Here is a 21,634-nt window from a genome sequence, read left to right as displayed (position 1 = left end):
TAAAACAAAAGGGATATATATTTATGTAAATGTATCATATGCATATTGTATGTGTCTGGACTAATCAGGTGAAGCTGGCCTACCAGGAGTCAGAGGTGGTTGCTCTGTTGAAGAAGATCCCTCTGGGTCTGATAGAGATGTCCGCCATCAGAGAGCGAGCAGAGCAGCTCCGGGATGGAAACTTTTGTGATTACAGACCTGTGCTACCTCTCATGTTGGCCAGCTTCATCTTCGATGTACTGTGTACCCCAGGTATGCACCGGTAATCTTTATTTTAATGGTGGTTTTCATGTGTTTCACTTGAAATAGTCAAAGCAATTCTAGTTTTCTTGTCATATGTGTTTAGGATGTAAACACAACCATGCCATTGTCTCATGGCTGCTTGCCCAAAGAAGATCAGATATTTTCTTAAAAGTCTCAATCAAATCCTTATACTAAGGTTTTAGTTTTATTATATGTATTCAGCTTTTTTTGCTTTTATTTGACAGTTGCGATGGACACAGAAATGATGGGAAATTGTTAATCGCTTAAACAGGATTTTTAACTTGATTCAAATACAATAAAATAAAAATAAATAATACAAGACTAAAGAATTCTAAGTATTCTGTTAAATTGCCTTTAACTATGTAATATGAAAGTGAATATCTCTTGGCCACCAGCTTTATTTGTAGTGTACTGAACGTTGAAGCTTTGTGTTGAATGAATGAAGAAGCTCATATTGTCTTTTTTGGAACAGACTGAGGAATTTTAAGGGAGATTGACTGAATTTATGTCCCTTTCACTTTTCTCCATACTGTTTTGTGCAGTTGTGTCTCCAACGGGTTCCCGTCCACCAAGCCGCAACCGCAACAATGAGATGCCTGGAGATGAGGAGCTGGGTTTTGAGGCTGCTGTTGCTGCACTTGGTAAATTTATTCACCAATTGATTGGTTTCGTTCCTCTCAGTGTTTATCAGTATCTTCTTCTCCATCCTCACTACTTGTTTTCCTGCTCACTGTTTCTCACAAATGTTCAATTGTAACCTTTGTTTTGTGTCCACCCTCTGTGACTGCAGGTATGAAAACCACAGTCAGCGAGGCAGAGCATCCTCTGCTATGTGAAGGAACTAGACGAGTGAAGGGTGACCTGGCCCTGGCTCTCATGATCACCTATAAGGACGACCAGAGCAAGCTCAAGAAGGTAACAGCTACATTATAGTATTTCAGAACATGTACAGAAGATGTCCCGTCCAACCGCATATCAATTCTACACCTGTTACAGTCACAGAATTTGACTGTAACAGGCCAGTTTATTCATTTAATACATTTTTTTTTAAAACAAAGAAAGAAAATAGTGCAAAGTAATTCATTGACCAGTAACTGGATGTAACTGGAAAAGACTATACTAATTAAAAGGTGAGTGGTTCGATCCCCAGCTCCTTCTGTCTGAACGTCCAAGTTTCCTTAGGCAAAATACTAATTGCTCAAATTGTGTAAAAAAGTGAGTGAGTGCTTTTAAGCATGTAATACAGGCCTTTCACACAGGAGCTGCTCTCTGAAACACATTCATGTCTATTTCTTGCACAGTGAAGGAAAGCTTCACTTTGCTTGTCTGAGTCCGGTAAACACTGGCACAGGTCAACATGCATCTGGTTGGTTAACATCTGTCCTCTCTGTCCAAAATGTGAACATTGGCATCCTCGAAAGAGTGACCTTTATCCTTAAGATGCAGATGGACTGCTGAGTCTTGTCCTGTGGAGGTGGCTCTTCTGTGTTGTGCCATGCGCTTGTGAAGTGGCTGTTTGCTCTCTCCGATGTAGAGGTCTGGGCATTCCTCGCTGCACTGTACAGCATACACCACATTCTTAACAATGTGGTGTATGCTGTACAGTACAGAGAGGACAGACGGTTTGAAAGAGGAGTGAAAGAAGCATCTATGTCCACTGTGAGCGACCATCTTTGAACAGAGGCGGGGGTTTACGACACCAACTCTCTGCCATCTTTAAAGAAGTCCAGACGCTTTTCTTTGCAAGCTCCTTTGACCCATGGAGGAGAGCTATAGATGGTCAGACAGTTGTGTTCTTACATTGAGTCTGACGTTTGATTACTTTGCTAACAAGTTTAACAGGATATTTCCATTCTCAGGTGTCTGATACCCTTCGACACTCATCAAAAGAATTTTCATCTCTTCTTTCTTTCTCTGATAATGATATTAGGCAATTAATTAGTACAAAGAATGTTAGATGTACATCTTTTTTGGGTACAATAACATTGGCTCAGGAGCTAGACCAGGTCACTGATCTAAATGGTGGTGGTTCAATCCCTGGCTCCCCTTAGTCTGCATGCCAAATATCCGGAGCAAGATATTAACCCCAAGTTGCTAATGGTAGTACTTAAATGGCAGACAGTGCTTGTGTGAATGGGTGAATCTGGCATGTTGTATAGAGCGCTTGTAGTACTCCAGAAAAGTAGAAAAGTGCTAAATAAGAATCAGTCCAGGCCATTACAAGGTTCTACTTGTATAAGGTAGGTAAGGATTTTCCTTGGAGTAAATTGTGACTATCACCAGATAATGTTCACACAACTAGATAGAAGTATGTAAAGATGTGCTTTAACCAAGCACATTGATTGAACGCACCCATCTAAGATTTTTCTGATTTCCACACTTTGGTATTTCATGTTGCTCATGTGGATTTCTGTTGTAGGGTGTATGCAAAGTGTAAGTGTTTTCTTACTCTCTGTATCAATGTGTTCTCTCTTTCCTGTCCACCCTCCATGCTCAGATATTGGATAAGCTATTGGACAGAGAGAGTCAGACCCACAAGCCCCAAACTCTAAGCTCCTTCTACTCAAGCAAGCCAGCAGCTGGCAGTCAGCGTAGTCCATCCAAACATACATCCTCCAGCCACAGTGGAGTGGGTGGGGCCACAGGAGTGGTCTCCAAACATGCTACGTCATCTTCCTCAGCATCTACTTTGGTGGCTTCATCCTCAAGCTCTTCCTCTGCTCTGACAATTGGCGGAGAGGGGGTGGCTCCTCAGGCTGATCTGAACCCAGTGCCAAATAACACAGCAGGGGAGAGTGCCGCTGAGACCAGGGAGCATGGTAAGAACCCCATTACCACGTCTCTTGGTTTCCACCTTTGTGTTCTTGTCATTCTCCAGGCACAAACATCCACTTGTTTTAGGTTTTTCCGCATGTTCACTATAACTATATTAAAAAAAAAAAGTATAAAAGCTGTAAACAAGTGCTGCATTTCACACACACACACACACACACACACACACACACACACACACACACACACACACACACACACACACACACACACACACACACACACACAGCCACAGACCAGTACATACTTACTTGTCTGTGTACGGTCAGAACCAGCAAACTCTTTCAGCAGTTAGGTCGCTGGTTGCTAGTCCACCACTGTTCCTTCCTTGGACCACTTCTGATAGGTTCTGACCACTGCAGACCAGGAACACCCCACAAGAGCTGCAGTTTTGGAGATGTTCTAACCCAGTCATCTTAGCATCATAATTTGGTCCTTGGCAAACTTAGAATAGAATGGAATAGAATAGCCCTTTGTCATTGTACATATACAACAAATCTGTGGGTGCTCCACCCGACTACTACCCAAGAAATATGGATAACAAAACAGTAATATAAATAACATAAACCATGGTATACATAACAAAGTCTAAATATGAATAACGGAACAGAAAGACTGAAATCTAAATAACAAAAGGAATAAAAAGCACACTGTATAATAAAGTGCACACAGTAAAAATGAGGCTGTGTAGTTACAAGGTGGCTTGAGTGTAGTACAAAAGACTTCAGTGGAGTTCAGTAGTGGCATTTGGATGTTGTACACAGTCAGGTTTGAGTTTCCTGAAGGATGAGTGTTACTCAGGACCATGTGTCAGAGTGAATGAGAGTGTGTGGTGGGGAATGGAGATCTGTGGCTGTTTGCTGTCCTAAACTTGCTAAAAACCTTTTTCTGCTTCTACCACATCAAAATGTTCAACTGCTCCCCGGCCGTGTGCGCGTGCATGTGTGTGTAAAGAGATCTCATGATCTGTCCTCGCTTTTTCAGATGGGCCTTCATCTTCAAGTGACCAGCAGAATGACATCGCTTCATTTAAGGAGGCCACAGTGCCCAGTCGGTTGGCACTGGGGGCACGCTGTGGATATAGTCAACGCTGCTGGGGCTCACCTGTACGGCAGAAGAAAAAACACACTGGTACAGTGTTACTAATATTAAGACTGCTATTATTATCTATACTTTTTTACGCCGAATACTGCTTTCATTTGTTCGGAAAAAATGTTGCTTTATGAGATGGGTACTTTTGATTATTGGCCTATTTAATATGTATAAGTGGTACTTTTTTCAGGCCTTAAACCTTACTGAAATACTCCACACTCTTATGTTATTTATATATGTGTGTGTATGTGTATATATATTAGGGGTGCAACGATACACAAAATTCACGGTTCGATACTTTGGTGTCACGGTTCGATATTTTTTCGATATAAAAAAAATGGTCATGCCTTTTTAATTTGTCATTTATTAAAATTATAAATATATATTTTAACTCAAAAGTACAGTTTTTAAATTTAATGTTGCTGAAACAACAAAATAATAAAAAAAAAAAAATCGATGATCGAGAAATCACTCATCTTTGGAAAAGAGAGTTTATTACAGAGAAATGGCTCTTTCCAAAATAAAAGCTATACTATCCGCTTCTTCTGGGCTATATTCTCAGCAGCATACTAAACATATCAGGTCCCCATAAGGAGAATCCTGTGCTAACGGCTGTCTAAATGACTCGGGTAAAGTTTGTAGCATGCGTGCTTGTTGTTTTTGTCTGCTTCCACTTGTCTTTGCACTAGGATGATGTCGGCATAAATGTGCAGTCATATTCGTTGTGTTCCCACTAGTGCTGTCAGCTAGGGCTGGGCCATATTATACCGTTCACGGTAATACCGGTATAATGTTAGGCAACGATAGGAAAATGAAATATCGCGATAGAATATGAGTAAAACGCGCATGCGCAGTGCCTTTGTTTTCATACGCACATGGCCGATTGTTGAGTGAAACAGATGAACCAGAATTGGTTTGTAAAAATGGTGCAACTTCAGTGATGTGGAACTGGTTTGGTGTTTGTCCATCAGATACACGACAAAGCACATTTTTTTGCAGAACATACAAGCGGCCGTCATTATTGTCGTATTTGTCGGACTAAGATGCTCTTAAATCCGGGAGTAATCTGGGTCCTAAACCCCCCTCTTCAGGTCAAACGAACACTGCAGCATCACTGAGAGTTAAAAACTGTCTAAATTCTTTCATCTTTAATAAAACGATCAGCATTGCTGCTTTACCAGGTGTAACTATGAAGTTTAACTTCCAGGCATCCATGAAAACAAAATGTATTACATTTAACGGAGTTAGAAGTTAGCAGGAAGCTAGCGGAAGTTAGCTCGCTAGTTTCGCTAGTTACCTAAGCATGATATTGCATGTTCTGACTGATATTTCTGAAAAAAATCAAACGTACAGCTCTGTTATCACTTCCAACATAAATGAAGACAGGAAACTAAACAGCAGTGACGTTTGTAGGGTTACTGAAGTTGGGCTAGCTGGTATATAATGATGTGCTACGTGATCGCTAGCGACACAGCTATGTTAGCATAACATAAACAGTGAAGCTGGAGGACGAACACTAACGCTTTTCCACTTATAAAAGTTAACGTGAAGGTTCCTCATGGTTAGAGACAAATGCAATCGCATGGCAGGATGCTGTAAACGGACCAAACTTCAGTCAGGAGAACAACTGAGATAATCCATCCACAATACGAGGTTAGTCATTAATATACTGCAACAACATGGGAATAGAGCAGCTGCCAGAGAATTCAACATTAATGAATCAATGGTACAGAAGTGGAGGAAGCAAGAAGAATAAAGTTTGATTCATCTGACTGCTTTGTTTCGCTTAATGTTTCACTGCTACACCTCTTTCCGGGATGCGTACAAAGCCCAATCCGGAGGGCGGTGCACTGTTGGACGGACCAATCGGAGTCTGCGCTGCGGGACTGTTTTGATCACGCGGACTGGGAAATGTTTCACGTGGCTGCTAGGGACATTGATGAATACACAGACTCAGTCTGCGGATTTATCAGGAAATGCGTGGAAGATGTCGTCCCATCCAGAACAGTTAAATCCTTCCCAAATCAAAAACCCTGGATTAACGGAGATGTTCGCGCGGCACTGGCGGCACGGAACACCGCTTTTGCCTCCGCGAACACATCGGACTACAAACACGCACATTACCAACTCCGGAAGATGATCAAAGCAGCCAAACGTGAGTACAGGGACAGGGTGGAGCAACAGTTTGACAACCCTCGGAGTATGTGGCAGGGACTAAACACGATCACAGACTTTAGAGGGAAAACCAGCACACCGCAGACCACGGCCTCTCTGTGTGAGGATCTAAACGTATTCTACGCTAGATTCGACACAGCGAACACCATGAGACCGGACAGTGTGCGCACCGCGGATGACGTCAGTGCGCACACTGTGTCTGAGGAGGATGTGCGGAGGTGCTTCAGGAAGGTGAACGCACGCAAAGCTACTGGTCCGGACGGGATTCCCGGCCGCGTCCTCAAGTCATGCGCGGCTCAGCTGGCTGGAGTGTTCACGCACATCTTCAACCTTTCCCTCTCTCTGTCTGTAGTCCCAGCCTGCTTCAAAATGGCCACCATCGTCCCTGTACCCAAATCCTCCACCATCTCCTCATTGAACGACTGGCGACCTGTAGCCCTGACCCCCATCGTAAGCAAATGCTTCGAGAAGCTGGTCAGGGACTTCATCTGCTCTGCACTACCCGACTCACTGGACCCTCTACAGTTCGCATACCGCCACAACAGGTCCACTGATGATGCCATAGCCCTGACACTACACACTGCCCTGTCACACCTGGAGAAGAGAGACACGTATGTGAGAATGCGGTTTGTAGATTACAGCTCAGCATTCAATACCATCGTCCCCTCGAAGCTGGACAGGAAACTGCAGGATCTAGGACTGAGCAGCTCCCTCTGCAGCTGGATCCTTAGCTTCCTGTCTGACAGATGCCAAGTGGTCAGACTGGGCAGCATCACCTCATCCCCCGTCACACTGAACACTGGTGCTCCACAGGGGTGTGTACTGAGCCCTCTCCTATACTCACTCTACACCTACGACTGCACAGCCACTAACAACTCCAACATCATTGTGAAGTTTGCGGACGACACTACAGTGGTGGGTCTTATCACCAATGGTGATGAGACGGCTTACAGGGAGGAGGTCAGCGCCCTGACCCACTGGTGTCAAGACAACCATCTCACCCTCAACGTCGCAAAGACAAAGGAGTTGATAGTGGACTTCCGGAGGTGCAGAGAAGTACACACCCCCATCACCATCAACGGCGCTGCTGTGGAGAGAGTGAGCAGCTTCCGGTTCCTTGGTGTACATCTGGCTGAGGATCTTACGTGGTCAGTACACACAAACAAAACAGTGAAGAAGGCGCAGCAGCGCCTCTTCTTTCTCAGGAGACTGAAAAGATTCGGCATGAGCCCCCGCATCCTCAGGACCTTCTATCACTGTGCCATTGAGAGCATCCTCACTGGATGCATCACCACCTGGTATGGCAACAGCACCGCCTACAACTGCAAAGCTCTCCAGCGAGTAGTGCGGTGCTCTGAACGGATAATTGGAGGTGAGCTTCCCTCCCTCCAAGACATCTACAGGAAGCGGTGCCTGAGGAAAGCGGGGAGGATCATCAAGGACTCCAGTCACCCCAGCCATAAACTGTTCAGACTGCTTCCATCAGGAAGGAGGTTCTGCAGCATCCGATCCCGTACCAGCAGACTGAGAGACAGCTTTTTCCATCAGGCCATCAGACTGCTGAACACTTCATAGACACCTCAGCTTCACTACTGGAACTTTAACATTATGCACTCCATACTGTACAGTAATGCCACTGTTTTGCACATGTCTCACTCTGTATATTTTATTTATTTTATATATTTTATTTATTGTTTACTCTATTTAATTTGTAAAATATGTGTACACACACACACACACACACACACACACACACACACACACGTAGAAAAATATTTAGTATACACATCCAGAAATGCATATACTATTATATATTGTACATATATTTATTAGTTTCAGATGTAGCCATTCTTGTATTTTGCTTGTTTACATTATTGTATTTTGCACAACTCTGTTGCTTGTGAAGCTCGCACACAAGAATTTCACTCACATGTGCTGTACCAATGTACCTGCACATGTGATGTGACAATAAAAGTGATTTGATTTGATTTTGATTTGAATGTGCCTTGTAGTCCTGTGCACCTTATGGTCCGAAAAATACGTACTGCACACTGCAGTTTAATGTTGCAAAGCACCTCTTTTTAACTTCAGTGGATATTATACATGGTTATGCTCAGGATATGTCAGCCCATTTCTACTGGAAATGCCTTTTGGTTAAACTTTCAGCAAGGAATTTGCATTTGCACTGTTACATTTTTATAAAGCTTTAATGTACATAAAAACCAGCTTCTTGTTTAAGTGAAAATAAATGGAAGGTTGTCTTTTTGCGCTAGTAATGTTGTGGAGTTGTCTCGCATCAATTATATCGTCAGTTATATCGTTATCGCAAATTTTCAAATATATATCGTGATAAATATTTTTGGCCATATTGCCCTGCTCTACTGTCAGCGTTTAATCTCATTAAAATGACATTAACACCACAACGCGGCAAATCTCCATTAACGAGCTACCGCGGATCGCCCCGTGCGTGGGGCTGGACGGCATCAACACGTTAACAAGCTAACTGCGCTAACGCACTAGTTCCCATCAATTGAGCATTGCGTGGCACATCTGACATACTGTTTTACTTTAGTCCATGGCACGCTTACCATCAGGGTCATGCTTCACATGAAAACCAAGATAGTTCCAAACACCAGATCTGAATGAGGGTGGGGGAGGTTTGGGTAGCGTTGAGGCAGTTGCCATGTTGCAACGAGCTTAGCTTCTGTCTTGCTAGCTTGCGCTGCGCTCAGTGGATCTGCGCTCGACAGTGCAGCCTAGGCGGAGTAGTCGAGCGCAGATCCACTGAGCGCTCAACACAGACAACATCGTCAGAAGAAAAGTTGATAAATAAATTAAAATTTTGTTCGATACATATGCGTACCGAACCAAAAGCACTGTATCGAACGGTTCAATATCGATACGAGTATCGTTGCACCCCTAATATATATGTATATGTATATGTGTATATATATGTATATGTATGTATATATTCATATGTGTATACATACACATCAAACAGGACTGGATGTTGATTTTTTTTCGACAGGTATGGCGAGTATTGATAGCAGTGCTCCAGAGACCACCTCAGACAGTTCTCCTACTCTCAGTCGGCGGCCAATGCGGAGCGGCTGGGCAGCAGCGTCTTGGGGGCGGGGTCAGGACAGCGACAGCATCAGTAGTTCATCATCTGATTCTTTAGGCTCCTCCTCCTCCAGTGGCTCTCGCAGAGCAGGAGGTGGGGCCAGAGCCAAGAGCACGGACACAAGCAGGTAAACTTACACATGTTTATATTGGGTGCATACTGAGTATGAGATGTATGCAAAAGATAACTAAAGCTTTGCATTTCTTTAGTTGAATCTCTGAAAAGCACCAATAAAATGATTCCCAACAAGCTATCAGGCAAAAACTCTGCATGTGTAGTCATGCTGGGCAGTGGGGGTGTTTTGTTTTGTTTTTGTTTTGTTTTGTTTTTTTGTTTCTTTGTTTGTTTATGTTTTTTTAATTGAGGAAAGTTGGTGCACAAAAGAAGATGTGGGAGGCCTAAAAAATATCTACAGAAGGATAATCCATAAGAAATAAGAAAAAGAGAGGTCCAGAAAGGACCTGACACAAGACCCGAGGGATGCATTTAGCCCTCCAGTTGGTCTATGTACTGTTCACTGAAACCTCATTAGAACTGGTCTTAGTGAGTTATGGTGGCTGTCAAGAAACCCAAATTTGACATTTTTGGATCAAATTATTATTAAATTCAATCCAGTTTTATTTATATAGTGCCAAATCACAGCAAAAGTTGACTCAAGGCACTTTATATTCTAAGGTAGACAGATAATACAGAGAAATGGATGTTCAGCTGCCTGCCAGTTAGAAATAAGGGGAGGAAGACTGGACAACATGTGGAGGAGAGTCAGAGATTAATAATAACTAATGATTAAACACAAGAAATGCCCAGTGCATCATGGGAAGCCCCCAGCAGCCTAGGCCTATTGCAGCATAACTAAAGGACTAAGGCTCACCTGATCCAGCCCTAATTATATGCTTTAGCAAAAAGGAAAGTTTTAAGTCTAATCTGAAAAGTAAACGCTCTTTTGAGGGTATGCGATAGTATGAGGTCTTTAAGATAATATTGGTCTCATATTATTCAAGACCTTGTATACGAGGAGAAGCATTTTAAATTTGATTCTGGATTGAATAGGGAGCCAATGAAGCCATAATTATGCTCTCTGTTTCTAATTCCTGTCAGTACTCTCACTACAGAATTTTGGATCAACTGTAAACTTTTCAGGGAGGGATAAACTAGTTCTTGAGTGTTATTGCGCAAATGCAAAACAGCAGTCTTACATATTTGTTTAATGTACACATTGATGGACCTAACGGGATCAAAAAACTCATACTGCCCGATAGATTTAATACTATTTAATACTACTACAAAATAAAATTAAAGAAGTAAAGAGCTTTGGTTACATAGTGGAAATCCACAGTTTGTGTATCTATTTTAATTAATATTAATTAATTTTTCATAAATTCTTTGTTTAGGTACAAAGGACGACGTCCTGAGTGTCATGCCCCCCATGTCCCCAATCAGCCCTCAGAAGCAGCAGCTCACTTTTACTTTGAACTGGCTAAGACTGTGCTGATCAAAGCTGGAGGAAACTCCTCCACCTCCATTTTCACTCAGCCCTCAGCCAGTGGGGGGCACCAAGGTCCACATAGAAACCTGCACCTATGTGCCTTTGAGATTGGCCTGTATGCTCTTGGCCTCCACAATTTCGTTTCACCTAACTGGTTGTCCAGGACCTATTCCTCCCACGTGTCCTGGATCACGGGTGAGCAGAAGTGTGGCTGAAGGAAAAAGATAATGGCCCACGTTTAATGGCCCACGTTAGTCACTTACTTTTCCTCCTGTGTCCTTTTTTGTTTTCAGGCCAAGCCATGGAAATCGGCAGTGCTGCCCTCAACATTTTGGTGGAATGTTGGGATGGTCACCTGACCCCTCCAGAGGTGGCATCCCTTGCGGACCGAGCATCGCGAGCAAGGGACCCCAACATGGTTCGGGCAGCAGCAGAGCTGGCCTTGAGCTGCTTGCCTCATGCTCATGCCCTCAATCCTAATGAAATCCAAAGAGCTTTGGTGCAGTGTAAAGAGCAGGTACTATGGGAGGGGGTTTGCACAGTAACTTTCCACTAAAGGTTTAAGGCATGTCTAGTAAACAGACTGGCAAGATTATAAGTTAGACTCAGTGTTGGGTAAGTTACTTTAAAATAGTAACTTAGTTACATTACTAGTTACTTCTATCAAAAGTAACTCAGTTACTTCAAGTTACTCGTTACTTTCAAAGTAACTAGTTACTAGGGAAAGTAACTTTGGTTTTACTCAGAATTCTCTTGTTAATGTGTTTCTTCCATAACTTTGCCAGTCTTCTAGCTTGCTTACTTGCCACAAGTGCACTGTGCTACCTACCAATAGAAAGGAAAAGATAATGTGCATATTTCCACGAGAGAAATCCCACGCCTGGACCGTCATTGACTGCTGCCATGATTCTAGCCTACGTCACAGCGTCATGTGCGCCTTTTACATCCAACACAAAAACTGCAGTCGTGGTGCTTTTGATTGTACTCAGAACTCGGAAATTCTGCCTTCTGAATAGGAAGATGTATGAAGGAAACGGTTTCCAGGGCCTAATCCGTGGATCGACTTCCTTCGAGGCGTGGACGTCTATCAGCAGAGAATGTACCTTCACCTATCAGCAGAGAATGTCCCTTAGTCTGTAACACAGTCAAATATATTCTCAAGTAATATTCAAGCATGCCATTCAGCGTGTTAGTACGAGCTCGGGAGCAGCTTGGGAGAACAAGAAAACAGAGACTGCTTCAGGTTGTCTTCCCAAATTGACTCAACTTTATTCACAAGTACAACAGTTTATATAGAGGGTAAAATTCATGAGACAGCAGATTATCAGTTTAAACCAGTACAGACCAAGATAAGGGAGCGTCTTCCTGCCCTTGGGTGAAGAAGCATCCTTTGTGTAGTTTATCAGTTCAGCTACAATTGTGATTATCTCAGCGACATATTTTCAAGGCACAAAACAAAGAGTTCTTTCATTAGTGAAATCTGAAACAAACCATTTGGCCTTCAACAGGCGTCTAAAAGATTAAGAAACTAATGTAGCTGAGGGAGTGATCTCTGTGGTATTTCAACCTTGTACCAGCCTGTGATTCTCACACATCAATTCTTGGGTCAAAGAGAAAAATAACTAAAACAAAGGGGCCTTATTGAATGACAGAGTTTTCCTGTATAATGTCACTATAAAACAATATCCAGTAAATGCTACCATGGTACTAAAATACCTAACAGTTCCCCTCTTTTATTATTTTTTAAAATAATAACTCAAATAGAAAGGAAAAATCACAAATGTAATAACATAATATAAAAAGCAAATCATAAAATGTAATAGTTCACAACCTAATGTTCAATATACACATCAGGAACATCATTGGTAACATCTGGCACATCCTCAGGATCAATTTGTGCTAATTGCAAATACATTGAAGTAGCTGTACTAGTAGCTATATGGGTTATCATTGAAAATGTGGCTTGCAGAAATGTGAACAGGGTTGCACTTTACAATACGAAATAGTAAATAAAAATCCTAAGGTTAATGCAGTAGATATGATTAATAACCTAAATATATAAAAAAGACAGTTCTTTAGTCGTCTTCTGGCCTGGTCCCAGGTTCGAGAGACACCGTATAAGCGTCGTGTGATGACAATGGGCATTTCATTTTCTCCATTATCAGGATGAAACGAGTCTCTTTATCAGGTTAGACATTGTGTGGTACTCTAGGCTTTCTGTTCCTGCTGGATGTTCGAGTACCTTGTTGTTGTTCTTTCAGGCGTTGTGTGTTAATCAGTGATTGTGTGTGTGTAGGTGGATTGGATCCGGGCGTTGGCTCGCCTGAGTCGTCATCTACTTGATCCGACGCCTTAGGTGGTTTGGTGGGGCTGGTCTTAACCCTGCTGGCATGAATCCACTGAGGTTGTCCGTCTGTTAGGATGCTGGTTCTCGTCACTGCAAGTACAGTCTGGGGGCTGGAACACGCGGCCTCCCCGAGTGCCCTTGGTTTTAGCGACTTTACCAACACCGCATCTCCTGGTTTCCACGGATGGGTTGGATCTATGGAAGGGAGAGGCTGAGAGAGACAAACTTTCTGATAGTTATTATTCAGTGTTTCTACCAGGTTATGAACATAGTCAGACAATGCAGTGTCTATGTCCCCTTCCAATAGCGGTGCCCCTCTGGAGGCTGACCATGGTGTTGGAAACGGTCTTCCCATGATTATTTCAAATGGAGATAATTTGGTTGCTGCGGATGGAGTCATTCTAATCTCGCAGAGGATTTGAGGAAGTAGTTTGATCCAGGTCATTCCTGTTTCTATCATTGCTTTAGTCAGGCGATTTTTTTATGGTCCTATTCATTCTTTCTACAACTCCTGAACTCTGAGGATGGTATGGCACATGATATTTCCAGTCTATTGCTAGAGTTTTAGCACACTTTTGAATTACTTCTGATGTAAATGAAGGTCCTCTATCACTGTTAATTTGGTGAGGTATTCCAAATCTGGGTATTATTTCATTGCACAACTTTTGACAGACTACTTCTGCAGTTTCTTTTGATGTTGGATAAGCTTCTACCCATTTACTAAATTGGTCCACTATTACCAGTAAGTACTTGATGCTTCCTTGTGCTGGCATGTGTGTAAAATCAATTTGTAATGTATGAAATGGGAAATCTGGTTGTGGTAAATGCTGATGTTTTGCTTTTGGTTTTCCTACATTAGTTCGTGCACATGTTAGACAGGTTGCTAATATGCGTTTTACTGCGTGTGATGTTTTCTCGATTACAAATCTTGATTTTATTGCTCCTATTACCCCTCTTTGTCCGACATGACTCACACCGTGAAAATGGCGGACAAGGATTGGCAGTAGTGAAGATGGGAGGGCAATCAAACCCTCAAGGTTTTTGTATAAGCCGTCTCTGTTATCTAAGGTACAATCATTACTTTCCCAGTAAGTGTAATCTAAGGCAGAGGCTTGCTCTTGTATGAATTTTAGGTCAACATTTGTTTCTAAATAGTCTGGGAGCGTGACAAGTGGCAGCTGTAAAGGCAAAGATAATACTTCCTTTCTGGGTGGTTGCTGTGAGGCAGCAGCTGCTTTCGCGGTTACGTCTGCAAGAGCATTAGAAAACATAGCTGTTATCAGTATCTGCAAACATTTCACCCTTTGTGTTAAATGAAATACACAAGTTCATTTTTGCCATTAAATCTCTGCCTAATAAATTGACAGGCGAGTTTGGAAGAATTATGAATGGATGATATGTAATTTCGTCTGGTTTTGGGCCCCAGCGTGTCTTTAGAGAATGAGTTTTGGGGCATTGCACTAGAGTTCCGTTTATTCCCATGGTGTTGATGCACACAGAGGAAACAGGCCCACTATAGAATTTTCCAGACAGTGAACTTTTAGTGGCTCCACTGTCAACTAAAAAGGAATAAATCTTTTCACCTATTTCTATATCTAACATGGGCAAGCTTTCTGTGTTACGGGACAATTGCAAATGCAGCATCGTGTGTAGTGCTTCACACTGTCCCTCATCTTCACCTGGGCCTCCCTATTGTCGGTCCAGTCTTTCGTTATCATATGGGTGGGGATTAAAATGTGGATTATAAGGTTGCTCCCTAAGTGCAAAGGGGCCATTATTTTGATGTGATTCCTGTCTGCGTTGCCAGTTACCTTGTCTGTAAGAGCTCTGCTGACGCCTAGTGGCAGGAGCTGGTCCTGTGTTTTGTGGTTGAGACCTATGTGCTGCTGATTTGCATTCCCTCCTCCAGTGTCCTATTTTTCCACAATAAAAACATACGTCTCCACTCCTATCTCTCCTTCTGAAATCTCCCTGCTGCGCTTGTTGAGGGGGCGGGGCCCCTGCATACATCATTTTTTCACTTTCCTAGCACTGAATCAGCCCTTTTAAAAGTTTTTAATGACATATTTTTAGCGACTGATGCTGGGGACTGTGTTGTTCTTGTGCTTTTAGATTTGACAGCTGCGTTTGATACCGTGGATCATGCCATTTTATTCTCTCGTTTGGAGCACTGGGTGGGCATTAGGGGCACAGCACTGGAGTGGTTCAGGTCCTACTTGACGGGGCGAACTTTTTGTGTCAGCCTTGGTGACTATGCGTCGTCCTCCGCTCCCCTCTTGTGTGGTGTCCCACAGGGCTCAGTTCTAGGCCCCCTCCTCTTCTCTTTATATCTGCTTCCTCTTGGTTCTGTACTGAGAAAGCACGGCATTGCTTTCCACTTTTATGCTGATGACTGTCAGATCTATGTCCCTCTAAAGAAAAAAGGCAGATACCTTACACAGCCATTACTTCAGTGTCTCGATGACATTAAGGCTTGGATGTCTGTTAACTTTTTAAAATTCAATGATAAAAAGACAGAGGTGATGGTTTTTGGCAGCCCCACTGAGACCCCCAATGTGTATGTAGATTCCCTGGCACAGTATGTTAAGCCAACTGTCACAAACCTGGGGGTCAAAGTGGACTGTGATCTAAAGTTTGATAATCAAATTAAGGCCGTGGTAAAATCTAGCTTCTTTCACCTCAGGCAGCTGGCAAAAATAAAGCCAATTCTTTCACGGCAGCACTTTGAGACAGTGATCCACGCCTTTGTTAGCACTCGGCTGGATTACTGTAATGCACTTTATATAGGGGTCAGTGCATTATATATTAGTCATCTACAGAGGGTGCAAAATGCCGCAGCTCGTCTTTTAACTGGCACTCGAAAGTTTGAGCACATTTCCCCTGTTTTAGCTTCACTTCACTGGCTGCCCATTTCTTTTAGGATTCATTTTAAAATTCTTTTATTTACTTTTAAAGCTCTCCATGGCCTAGCTCCATCTTATCTCTCTGAGCTGCTACAGCCTTATACACCCACCCGCTCTCTCAGGTCAGCTGATCAGCTGCTCCTGAAGATACCCAGGACTGGGCGTAAACTTAGAGGAGATCGTGCTTTTGCTGTAGCAGCTCCCAAACGGTGGAACGAGCTTCCTTTAGAGATTAGACAGGCCACTTCTTTATCTGTTTTTAAGTCACTCTTGAAAACCCACCTCTTTACCTTGGCCTTTGACACCACGTGAGATGTTGGTTTTTTATTTTTATTTTAGTTGTTTTTAGGTGATTCGATGCTGTTTTATCTTGTTTTTGCTTTAACATAGGGCTGTTTTAATTTTATGTCTTATGTGTTTTATTTATTTAATTTGCTGTTTTTTGTTATTCTATTGTTTTAACTTATTTTCTGTACAGCACTTTGTTCCTGTGCTGGGTATTTTAAAGTGCTTTATAAATAAAATTGGATTGGATTGGATTGGATTGGATTCCTCTGAGCCTTCAACATCAAAATTCAACATCATCTTAACACTTTTAGCCTTCGTGCTGTTGGGGAAAAGATCTGCACCAGCTTTTGTTTTGACAAGTGTGATAAAGTTCTTTATTTTCATGTCATAGAGATTATCAGTGGCAGTCAGCTTCAATAGTTGTGAACATTCTGGATGAATATTGTTTAAGAATGTTGTTATGAAAATCTGATCATTTCCTCCTTCAGGCATGCATGCCTCATTAGTCCAGCAGTGCGTGAAACGTTTCATAAAAACTAGAATGGATTCATCTGGTTTTTGCTTGCACATGGTTACTGCATTTAAATCAATTTTATCTCTAGACATTGTGAGCAGAAATTTCTTTAGATTTTGAAAAAAGGCTGTGATTTTGTCATCGTTTATCCACAAAAACGAGGTGGTGTTGGCTGCTTGGTCATTTTTAGGGTCTAGTTCCTCTACTTCTTCAATAAGCTGAGATTCAGTCACACCTGGGATTCGTTGACATAATATATATCTATAGTCAGGCCCACCCAAGTGGTGGTATCTGGTACTTCTCTGTAATGCAGAAACAAAGGCTGTAGGATTTTGTAGAGGATCGGGAAGTTCTTTAATGGTTGCTGCTAACTCTGAAATTTTAGGGGGTTGAATGCAACACATGTCCCCTATTATCATGAACGGAAGGGAGGTGCTGACATCATTAAATTGTGATCCCTGCTTTTCTTTATAACGGGTGTTTTTGTGGGGGCCCTCTTGAGTTTTTTCCTCTTTTTTCTGCTTTAAGTAGTTCCTTATTAAATTTCTGGTGTTAGTTATTGCTTTTGGCACAGTCAAACCATTCGCTACTCTAGTGTGGCGCTGAACATGATTATCTATGACGGAAACTGCTTGCTGCAGTTCAGCTTCCGTACGTTCAGTTAAAGGATCTTTCATGATTTCCTCACACTCTGCCATTAACTGTTTTGTTTGCTTTTTATGTTCCTGTAACTCTCTTTCTCGTTCAGTGTATTCTCGTTCCTGTCTTTGATCTAGGTTAAACCAGTCATCTTCTTCTGATTTAGGTGTCATTTCAGTGCCTTCCTCACTCCTTTGGGATTTTGCTGTTATATCAGGATATACGCGCTGGTGACGTGCAGCCGCCGCAGCAGCTATTAATTCTGTTTTTTCATCATAAGGCGGCGGAGCCGTAGGTTGAACGGATGGGCATATAAGGCTAGTTTTTTCTGCAGTGGATTTACTAGAGCCTACACTGGCTTGATTTAAAGCATTTACGTCTGGCTCGGGTCCTTTTTTCCATAGTGGTAGCATGCGATTGGTCACATCACGACATTCTATCATATATTTTTTACAGGACTTTTTTAATCAGCCTACTTTCCTTATCACAAATAGTATTTAACATTTCTACTGACCTGTTTTCTGGCGATAATCGTTCGGGATAGGGCTCCGGAAATACATTAGGATGCATTAAAGTTATAGTTCTTAAGTTCGAGACGAAATCAGTCACGTAAGCACTTCCGCATGTTCTGGATACGTAATCATGGAAGTCTTCATTGATTCACGAGCGTGGGTTAAACGTAACCGGAAGTGGGAGTCGTACTGAGCCGCTATTTTTATATTTTATTTTTTTCGGTTTTACAGTTAATTTTGATTTTTTTATCGGACCCGTCTAAGGTCTTTGAATTATTCTGACCCATGGTCAGTGATTTCCAGAGGGGTTTAGACGCTTTGAAGGATTTAAGTTAGTTTTTATTTTTGCTGTGGCACACCTGAGGTTACTTGATTTTTTGCTAGCAATTTTATCTTTTTAGTGAGCAACTTCTCACTTTTTAACGAGCAACTTCTCGTTTTATGACCCCAGGCAACTTCCTGTGTCCTTTCTGCTGGTGAGCAACTTCTTAGTTTATGACAGCAGGCAACTTCCTGTGTCCTTTCTGCTTTTATTTACAAAACAACAGGCAACTTCCTGTGTTTCTATGTGGGCCACTAACGAAGGCTCCTCAGCGTATCCCACTTGTTACTATGTGGGCCACTGAAGAAGGCCTCGTCAGCGTATCCCGTTTCTATGTGGATCACTGAGAAAGGCATAACACAGTCTTATAAAATAAAAGACGAGTGCCTACCTTCGTCAGGATCCCACTTCTGACACCAAAATTGAAGGAAACGGTTTCCAGGGCCTAATCCGTGGATCGACTTCCTTCGAGGCGTGGACGTCTATCAGCAGAGAATGTACCTTCACCTATCAGCAGAGAATGTCCCTTAGTCTGTAACACAGTCAAATATATTCTCAAGTAATATTCAAGCATGCCATTCAGCGTGTTAGTACGAGCTCGGGAGCAGCTTGGGAGAACAAGAAAACAGACTGCTTCAGGTTGTCTTCCCAAATTGACTCAACTTTATTCACAAGTACAACAGTTTATATAGAGGGTAAAATTCATGAGACAGCAGATTATCAGTTTAAACCAGTACAGACCAAGATAAGGGAGCGTCTTCCTGCCCTTGGGTGAAGAAGCATCCTTTGTGTAGTTTATCAGTTCAGCTACAATTGTGATTATCTCAGCGACATATTTTCAAGGCACAAAACAAAGAGTTCTTTCATTAGTGAAATCTGAAACAAACCATTTGGCCTTCAACAGGCGTCTAAAAGATTAAGAAACTAATGTAGCTGAGGGAGTGATCTCTGTGGTATTTCAACCTTGTACCAGCCTGTGATTCTCACACATCAATTCTTGGGTCAAAGAGAAAAATAACTAAAACAAAGGGGCCTTATTGAATGACAGAGTTTTCCTGTATAATGTCACTATAAAACAATATCCAGTAAATGCTACCATGGTACTAAAATACCTAACAGGTAACACCAGACTGCAGATGAGCTGCTTACAGGGCTGGACTGGGACAGAAAATTGGCCCGGGCATTTTGACTAGAGACCGGCCCACCATTATAGGAAAAATCATAAAGCCTTTGAATGAAAATAAACACTGTTGTGACAGTGATGTTCACTGTTCTGATGGTATATATGCATCAATCTATCAATCGTTTGTTGTAAGATTCAGATAATTATTTTTTAAAAGCTAGACATTTTAAATGAGAATAAGAAAGAAAAGTATTTCCTTGTGCCCCCCTCTCCCTGTTAATGCCCTACATGCCCCCCTGGCAACACTTTGCTAGACCCGCCCCTGCACAGTTACCAGCTGTCAGCTACCTAAAAAAGGACCCTGGTGTTATTTGTCTCTCAGAAACAGTTCATAACTTCCCTTCAACTCATTCATGTCACCTAAAAGGTAAACCTGTTTCTCCATCACCTGTTCAGCTCTGATGATTCAGTAAGGACATCTCCTGGTTTCATCTTCATGTTTCCCTCTCACCAGATAACCAAACCATATCATGACCAGCAGCTTTACAGCTGTGGCTCCAGCAAACATCAGCTGATACTAGAAATTAATATTAAATAAATTCTAACAACAGCTGATCAAGCTTAAACGTGCTGCTGTTGTTTAGCGCGACATCCGCTGGTTTCCTCTTTCTGGCACAAAGTGAGCGATAAACAAACAAGAGAGAAAAGCCGATCAGCTGATCATTGATCAGTTTTCATGATTGAAGTAGAAACAGGAGAGGGAGGGGGGAGAATGAGAGAAGAAGAGGCAGCTGTGCAGCGTAAACACAGAATAACTCCAGCTTTGTGCCTTTTTCATTGCAGCTGAATTACGGGACAAACTGTTCATTTTCACCTCAATAAGAAACGCGTAATATTTTCTCTGAATACCAGACGGGACGGTTGGCAACTCTAATAACTTATGAACAAAATAAAGTGCAACATCATTAACATCATAGCACCACCCAGCTGTATAGAAACTCCGTCATGCTAGCTAGCACGCAGTACGGAAAAAGTCCGAATAACGAAAATAAACTCCACCTAAACTTGGTTCATATCTGACCCAGAGAGACTGCAGGTCATAACTTCTTACCTGAAGTTCAGTTCACACTTGGACCGGCGGCCGCCTCGGGTCTCTTTTCCTTCTGCGTCCCCTTTCCTTCATCCACCTGCTGGCCTCCACCACTTGCTAATGTTACTGAATCTGTGGAAGCTCCGCGACAGCCACCACACGAAGTAACGAGTAACGACCCTATCTAAATCCCAGTAACGACTAACGCGTTCCTGATTTTGGCATAATAACTAGTTACCGTGCTCGTTACCACAATAATAACGTAGTTACTGTAACGCGTTACTTAATAACGCGTTAGTCCCAACACTGGTTAGACTGTTACTAATTCTAACTGTTATAACTTGTTTATTTTATTTAAAAGGGACAGATTATACTGATTAACATGACTAGAGATCCATAACTAGTTTAGACAATTATAGAATTGTTTTTTAACTTTAATTTGATTTTCATTAATTGCATTGCATTAAGTGATTAGAAATTGCAACCATTTCTAGACCGCCATCTTTAGACCATTTAATGGTTTTTCTTTATTTTTTATTATTTTTCACATTTTCTTACATGTAATTCCTCCTTTGACTCCTTAGTCCATTTCTTCGTGGTTTTAATCTCAGACTTAGACGTTCTTTCTGTAAGTAGCTATAAGGTGAAGCAGACAGTGATCAGAGAGTCCATGAGCTGCACAGGGAACAGCACAGGGAACAGCACAGAGGGTGGTCTAGTAGTTTAGCATCCCTGGTGGAACACTTAATCTGTTGTCTGCATTTTGGAAGTTCATGGGTGAGGTTTGCACTGTAAAAATCCCTAGAAATAATGCTCAGGCAAGATGTTTTTTCTCTCCTTGTTGGCTATCTGGTCAACAAGCTGATTTTGAGCCTCTGACACACAGGCTTGTGGTGGGATGTAAACACCGACCACAATGAATG

The 21,634-nt window shown here is 42.2% G+C and overlaps 1 protein-coding gene across 2 annotated transcripts in view; it reads left to right on the top strand.

Annotated features, from left to right (window-relative positions):
* The window catches only part of zswim8 (zinc finger, SWIM-type containing 8), a 73,179-nt gene that overhangs the window by 30,496 nt on the left and 21,049 nt on the right, over positions 1-21,634 (top strand). For both annotated transcript variants that reach the window (XM_085427244.1, XM_085427245.1), the window contains exons 13-20: positions 69-252; positions 807-905; positions 1,055-1,179; positions 2,762-3,083; positions 4,081-4,227; positions 9,392-9,614; positions 10,879-11,168; positions 11,267-11,490. In XM_085427244.1, coding sequence (XP_085283370.1) covers positions 69-252; positions 807-905; positions 1,055-1,179; positions 2,762-3,083; positions 4,081-4,227; positions 9,392-9,614; positions 10,879-11,168; positions 11,267-11,490 — 1,614 coding nt within the window. The remainder of the gene's footprint in view (positions 1-68; positions 253-806; positions 906-1,054; positions 1,180-2,761; positions 3,084-4,080; positions 4,228-9,391; positions 9,615-10,878; positions 11,169-11,266; positions 11,491-21,634) is intronic.

The sequence above is a fragment of the Rhamphochromis longiceps genome, linkage group LG13, assembly GCF_057381845.1.
Source record: "Rhamphochromis longiceps isolate RC_006_pf linkage group LG13, R_longiceps_female_GT1.1, whole genome shotgun sequence".
In the NCBI taxonomy this organism is placed as follows: Eukaryota; Metazoa; Chordata; class Actinopteri; order Cichliformes; family Cichlidae; genus Rhamphochromis; species Rhamphochromis longiceps.
This window is presented reverse-complemented; position numbering and strand designations above follow the sequence as displayed.